Raw genomic sequence first — 7,368 nt, 5'->3', positions numbered from 1 at the left:
GTTTTTTGAAACGGTCTCGCTATTTAGGTCTTTAGGATTCAGGCTGGCCTTGAACTCACTAGCCCAAACTGGCTTCAACCTCCCCAGCGTGTGTCACCATGCTCGGCTCAGTTTGGGATTTTTTGAGACGGGTGTCACTGTGTCGCTCAGCTTGGATTTGAACTCCGGGGCTCAAGCAATCCTCCTACTTTAGCCTTGGACTGGAGGTACCGCACCTGACTCCAGGCTGATGCTGGCCAGACTGAGTCAACGTTCAGAATCCACCAAGATGCAAGCGAGGACCGCAAGGTGCGCCGGACAGGGCGGGGGGGGGGCGGTGTTGACGCACGTGAACCACGCCCGCCGCGAGAGGACGATCGGGTCGGGCCACTCCCACAACTTTACAGCTGGGCCAGAAGCCTTGGCCACGCCACTTCCGCCGGAAGCTTAGTTGTCGGTTTTCTGTTAGAGCTAGTCCAGTCAGTGTGGAAATTGTTTCTACGAAGGAAAGTGCCACAAAGTCTTATAGTCACTTTCTGAAGTCCGCTTTGGGCCTGTCTTGGGTGAGGTCGATACCGGCCCCGGTCCGAAGGCGGTTTCTGGCAAGCAGACGAAGACAATTTCTGTTCCGGAACAGAGGCCACGCGCCCAGGTTGTTTCCGGGGAACTCGAGACCGTTGCACCACCTCGCCCCGCCCCTGGCGCGGCCACGTCTCGCTGGAGCTACTGGGGCAGCCACCGGGTGAGGTTCACGGAGCGAGGGCTGAAGGACTACGCCCGGGAGGGTCGGGGGCTACGTCAAGGGAGGGTCGTGGATAGAGGGTCCGGGGAGGGTCAGTGGGCGCAGGAGTTGGAGGCCGGGGGTGCCAGGGTGGCCCAGTCGGATGAGATCGACGCTGGCCTCTCACCGCGCCTCCTCTGGCTTCCGGCCTCAGCCGGCCTCTCGGACAGTCTCAGGACCGACTCTGTAAACGCGGAGACTCTGCGCCCGTGGGGTGCAGTCTGCCCGAAGTGCAGCCGCTGGACTAGTGAGTCCTTCTGCAGCAGATGGCAAACGTGACATAGTAGCGGCCGCTTCCTTGTTTGCTTAGTCCATGGCGGACTTAGCATCTCGACAGAGGTGCCCCCCGAGGTGCTTCATTGTTCAGTGCTACGGAGGGAATGGGGCCGGACACTGTTGTGGCGTGGACGGGGTGAACGGCTCACCTTCTTTACACAGTGCCTGTTGAGTGCCAATGGGGTGACAGCCCTGTCCACTGCAGGTTTTGTGATACAGTGGCGAGATGTCGTCCCTGCCCTCACCTAGTGCACCTTATAGTGGAGAGACAGACAGCTAATAAGGCCATTACTAAGGGAATTCGACGGCAGGGTAAGCTACTTAGGTAACGGAGTCCTGTGGCAAAGGTGACTTTTAAGCCAAGATGTACTACATCTTCATGGCAAGAAGCATGGAGATCTGTAGAGCAAGTTCGTTGTTTTTAGGAACAGAATATAGCCAAGGTATAATGGAAAAGGACGAAAGCAGTTGGGGTGAGGGTACAGGTGGGAATGTGGCTTCACAGTTCGTAATGAGAAGTTTGTATTTTATTGTCAGTGGGACGTAGCCATTTATTTACAGATTTTTCAAGGCCTTTGCCTTTATAGCCCTTTAATACGTTTCAGTATACCATGAATGACAAAAGGAAATGAAAATCATCTGATATTACTCAGATTGAAAAGCATCTGGGTTTTTTTTGCCAGTTGCTTTAAGAAATAGTGTATTTTCTCACCAGCTGTCGTTCATCCCTATAATCCTGGCTACTCAGCTGACACAGGTGGATCAGCCTAGATAGACTGAGAGCAGTATAGCAGACTTAGTGAGATCCTGTCTCAAAAGAAAATTCAATTTCGAAGCACTGGATGTAGCCAAATAATATAGTGGTTGCATAACATACACAAGTCCTTAGGTCCAGTCCCAGTACTAAAAAAAAAAAAAAAAAAAAAAAAAAGTAGTGTACTTTCTTAAGTGAGGCTATATTCAATTTTGATAAGAAGCAATTGAAAGGAAAATAATAGTACTAATAATTGAATCCGTTTATTGAAGGCATAGAACAGACACCATACATTTTTTCCTTTTTCTCCCCCCTGCACTGAGGATTGAACCAATGGCCTTTGCCCTGAGAACCCCCCTTTTTTTTTTGGTAACAGGGATCAAACTCTGGCCCTTGCACTTGCGAGGCAGGCGTCAGAACAACTGAGCCAAATCCCTGGTCCCCTTTTTTAATTTTTTAAGGTAAGGTCTTTCTTAGTTACTAAATTGCCCCAGACTGGACTCAAAATTACCTGCCTCAGCTTCAGCTGCACCCTTCCAGAGTGCTGGCATTACAGATGTATGCTGCTATGCCCAGCGAGACCCCATACTTTATTACATTCAGTCCTGGCAATGATTTGTATTCACTTTTTTCATAGTTTTATTGATGAAGAAACAGATTAATAGTGGTTCAGATATTTGCCCAAGATCTCACAGACTAGTGGTGGAGGAGTCAGGATTTGAAGCAGACTTGTCCACTTCTGAACCTATTCTTTATATCTCAGCTGTTCAGTGACCTGAGGTTGGCGTTTGATTTTCACATGTATATGGTCTTGTTTGCTATTGGTTACTAGTGTGGCCTCAAACAGACATAATCATCTTCAGGAAATCATGTTTTGTCTTGGACTATGCGTTATTTTTAAGTACCAATAGGAACAACTTAAAAAAGCAGCTGTTGTATATGTACATCTAATGCAAGGGCTCTGCTGTGGTACAAGCTGGAAGCCCTGTAGATGCCTGAGACAGTGGTTTCTCAGTAAGTCTCTTCATATCAGGCAGGGGTGAACCTAGAGTTGTGTACCTTGTGAAGTGCTTGGTGATAGCTTTGCCCTGTGTCTGGTGTTTAAGGGACGTGGGAATGCAAGTGGTCAAAAATGATACTATAATGAAAAATCTTTTTTAGAAAAAAGGTGGAGAGTGTGTATTACTAATAAGAGCTTCCTTATGACACACCCCCTTCTCTTGTTGCCCAGAGATTTGCCTTTGTCAGCAGTCTGAGGTAATGAGGCCTTGAATAACTGAGTCATGCCAACTAAAATTTAGGGAATCTGAGGATAGAGAATATCAGTTTATTGCCCTTCAGGGAGGAGGACCATTGCCACAGGCCCCTCCTGCATAGTCAGGGAGTTGTCTATTCTGCTTCCGGAGGATCTATATGTTACCAGGAGCTGTCTTCATGAATTACCAGAGTAGATCACAGTCTTAGGGTCCTGCATTCTGGAGGGCAGCACCACCCTGTCTCTAGAAAGAGAGAGCATTGCTTAGGAACCAGGAAGTGTCTTATTCAGCAAGAAATCAGAATAAGGGGAATTGAGAGTGGAATATGGACTAGCGTCAGGCTTCCATAGCCTGATGCATTTGTTGCCATATTTGTCATCATCAGTGGAACGTGAACATTCTTGGCTAGTGTTCTTTCCTGGACAGTGTTAGGTGAGGGCATTATCACTTTGCCTCTTAGGCACATTCTCTGGGACTCCTGGCTTCCCTCTTCTGCATATTTGTCTCTATACCTATGGTGCTCTAGTGTCCTGCTCCTCATCACTAGGTGACATTGCTTCTCTAGGCCATGGCCCTTGTACTTTGCTCTTCAAGTTTATAACTCCCAGAGCCATTCTTTGTCCTTCATTTGAACTACAGCCCCCAGGTTTCCCCACTACCACTACCTGTACTGAGGATTGAACCCAGGACCTTCTCACTGAGTTATATCCCCAGCTCTTTATTAAAAATTTGAGACAGGGTCTTGATAAGATGCCCAAACTGGGCTTGAACTTGCAACCTTCCTATCTCAGCCACTCAGAGTGTTGAGAAATCACAGATGAATGCCAGCATGTCTAGGCCCCCAGATAATAAGAGTTTTTCTTCACACTTGATTTTTCTTTTCTTTTCTTTTCTTTTCTTTTCTTTTCTTTTCTTTTCTTTTCTTTTCTTTTCTTTTCTTTTTTTTTTCTGGAAATCCAGTTCAGGACTTTGTGCTTGCCAGGCAGGTGTGGTGCCACTGAGGTACATCCCAATCCTTTCTCTGAGCTTGAAAAGGCATTGTTGATGCTCAAGATTCTGATACTTAAGCATTTTGTTTTGGAACTATCAGCTTAACTGTGAAGGGGTAGAACTTGACAGAGGCAAGGATTAATTTATTAACCTGTGTTCAGTGCCACCATTAGTGGGGAGAGTTTTGAGGTGATTGAGAGGAAGAGTTGGAATGATGGGTTCAGCCTTCAAGGCCTGTACTGTGACATGCTGTGATTGAGGCACATACACAGTATCAATGTAATGACAGCAGAGAATAGATCTAGCATTTTGCCTGACTGGTCAGGAGAGACTGCAGAGGCATGATGTGGATGTAGAAAGACGATAGGAACTTTCATTCTCATCCATAGGGCTGGCTTTCTGTCACCTCAGCTTTTGTCTGACAAATGATGGGGATATGGTCAGATTTAGATAGACATCATCATCCTCCCCCCCCCCCCGTAGAAGTAAAGACATTTCAAAGCAAACTGTGAAGGTTTTCTCTTGCTAAGAAATTTTTCAGGATGATCATAATATGGTGTACCAATATTTAGCAACTCAGATTTATTCTGCACATTTGTTTCTAATTTATCTCTCCTTGGAGTGGTGAGCCTGTGATGAAGGGACCACCTTAGGCCCCATTTTTCTGGTTTGCCTCACCTTGTTTTGTGAGCAGTATTCACAGCCCCACATCCTGGTGTGGCTGGCTTACCACTAGCTATTCCTTGGAACTGGGGAACAGGTTTGGTGGTTGTGACAGTGGCTTTCCTTAGAGGTGGGATCTTGTGAAGTGATGATTTTCAGAGGGGTCTGTGGGATGTGTAAGGAAAAACGTGTAGCTCAGACACCTTAGCTCCAAGGGCCTGTTGATCTGTCCACACAGTTGGAAAAATCTCTCCAGGGATAAAAGATGTCTCTGATGATTGTAGAGACAAGATGAGATTGAAAATTCTTTGCACACAGGATTACTTTTTGTCCAATCTTAGTAGCTTCTCTCATGACTCGTTGTTTTAGTCTTCAAATATTTACATGTGCTAGACATCATGAGTCAGGCAGACTCACTCCCAAATCCTGTTGTTTATGATGCTTTGTTTTATTAGCCACAATGGATTTGCACTTTGTAATGTTTTCATACATTCTAATGTTTTTATACCATTCTTATCACTTTCTACTTTTGAGCCCTTAATGCTAATTTCACACTAATGGCATATATAACAGTGTTGGAGAACCTATGGCACATGTGCCATAGCAGCTGTTTGTTATCACTAAATGCTCTGAAAGGTCCGCCATCACTGATATGTAACCTTTTTTATGTTCTTAGCGGTGCTGTTATTAACTCAGTGTCTCTGGCCTGCAGAGTGCAGAGCAGCAGAGAGGAATACCTAGATTATTAGAATTTGTGAGCAAATACTCATAGGTCTGTACAGAGGGTCATTTCTATGCTGAATATGGACTGCTTCTCTAGGCTGGGCTGTGTTCATCACAGTGTGTGGGCCAGCCACAGGAGCATGCTGTTTGTCGGCCCAACTACTGAGTCAACATCACAGCCCCTACTGAGAAGTGCCCACTTGGGATTCTTGTCTGTAATTTTTATATGGGAGTCCTAAACTAGGAAAGAAGTTTACATAACTTTTTGACATGAAACATACCAAACAGAATAGAACATAGGGTAACATGAAATTTGTCCTAAAGTTAGTAATGCCAACATTTCTGCAGAATGCCTAGAAGTTCACAGAATACCTTTTCTGTTGATTAGGAAGTGAGTTGGTATCGTCCGTACACCTTGGAGCTGGTGACCAGTTGCCAAATTTAAGATGAAATTTTACTTCCTTAAATTTAGCTCAAGAGCTGGGTATTTAGCTCAGTGGCATGACACCTGCCTTGAAAGCACAAGGTCCTGAGTTTGATCCCTGGTACAAAAAAAAAAAAGCTCAATGGGATGAGTCAAAAAATTTGTTTATTGAGACAGGGTCTTGCTATTAGTTCAGTCTAGCCTTGGAATTACTGTGTAACCTATGCTAGTCTCGAATCCATGAGGATTCTCCTGCTTCAGCCTTCCTGGTGCTAGAATTACAGGTATGTACCCCCTTGTTCAGCTGATTTTTATTTTGAAACAGGATCTTGCTAAATCATTAACATTCCCAAGGTGGACTCAAATTTAGAATCCTCTTGCCTCAGCCTTCCGGAATGCTGGGAGTATAGGCATGTGCTACCATGTCTGGTAAAACTTTCTTTAGCTAGCACCAGTGCAGATGTTGTGTGCCTTCATGAAAGGCCCGGTGTAACTGGTTCAGCATTTTATCCTCAAAACATAAACATTACAAGTGCTCAGGACTTTTTTTTTGTTTTGTTTTGTTTTGTTTTTGTTGTTTTTTTTGAGACAGGGTCTCACTGTGTAATTGAGACTGACCTGGAACTCACTATGTAGCCCAGGCTGGTCTCAAACTCACAGCGATCCTCCTGACTCAGCCTTCCAAGTGCTGGGATTACAGGTATATGCCATCATGCCCAGCCCAGGACTTGTTTTTTGAATGAATAAATCTCTGTTAGACTCCAGATGAAAATTGGGAAGTAAATGTTAATTTTATAATTGTAACTTGAAATCTAACAAGTGACATTTTAAAGTAGTTTTTCTTTTTGCCTCCTATCAGGTATCATGATATTGGTGGGTTTCACTGCAAGCCGTGTGTGAGACTATTAAGTTTTGCCCTGAAAATGGAACACAGCATGAGGTCCTTCCCAAGAGCTCTGGGCTGTTGCTGATGGCAGAAACTGCACTTGTCTTGGGGTCACTTGTAGCCCTTCAGTGTCTTCTTAGCCTGGGCCCTCCTGACCATGGACAGTATGTCAGCTGAATACGATGGCCTCCCAGAAGACAGACCCAACAGTGACACCTCAGCTTGTCCCGAGGCCCTCCTGACTCCCCTAGGCTCACCAGCACTGCCTGACCAGCTGAACGAAGTACAATGTAAGTAGCCAGTTTACTCTGTGTTGCTGGCATTTGCCTCAGAGCAGAAAGATGTGATCAGCAGGTGATTTGGAGAGGAAGTAAGCTTTTCATTCATTCACAGTATGTAGATTCTGGGCTCTGTGTTCACCTTTGCAGTCACACTGATCCAATTGTCCACCTCTTAGGAGTCTGGATTTGGAGGATAAACATGCTTCAAATTGACTTTGGAACCATTCCCTAAAGATGGGAGCCGTGCCTCTGATTAGCTCTGCCTTTACCAGTACCTGTTAGAAAGATTGTCAGTTTTGTTTTTCAGCTTTTTTTTTTCCTTGTGGTTTTTTTTTTTTTTTTTTTGTTTTTTTTT

The 7,368-nt window shown here is 45.1% G+C and overlaps 1 protein-coding gene across 5 annotated transcripts in view; it reads left to right on the top strand.

Annotated features, from left to right (window-relative positions):
- Positions 1-282: 282 nt before the first annotated feature.
- Positions 283-7,368, top strand: part of Golga3 (golgin A3) — a 40,694-nt gene continuing 33,608 nt past the window's right edge. The window contains exons 1-2 of one of the 5 annotated variants that reach the window (XM_033762495.1): positions 283-721; positions 6,706-7,022. In XM_033762495.1, coding sequence (XP_033618386.1) covers positions 6,890-7,022 — 133 coding nt within the window. In that variant the 5' untranslated portion in view covers positions 283-721; positions 6,706-6,889. Of the gene's footprint in view, positions 722-1,091; positions 1,112-6,110; positions 6,131-6,705; positions 7,023-7,368 lie in introns of those variants that run through there. The other 4 variants (XM_010604238.3, XM_010604236.3, XM_033762493.1 and 1 more) reach the window with 4 other exon arrangements.

The sequence above is a fragment of the Fukomys damarensis genome, unplaced genomic scaffold (assembly GCF_012274545.1).
Source record: "Fukomys damarensis isolate Sample0158 unplaced genomic scaffold, DMR_v1.0_HiC HiC_scaffold_12, whole genome shotgun sequence".
Lineage (NCBI taxonomy): Eukaryota > Metazoa > Chordata > Mammalia > Rodentia > Bathyergidae > Fukomys > Fukomys damarensis.
The sequence above is the reverse complement of the archived record's forward strand: the minus strand, read 5'-3'. Positions and strand labels throughout refer to the sequence as shown.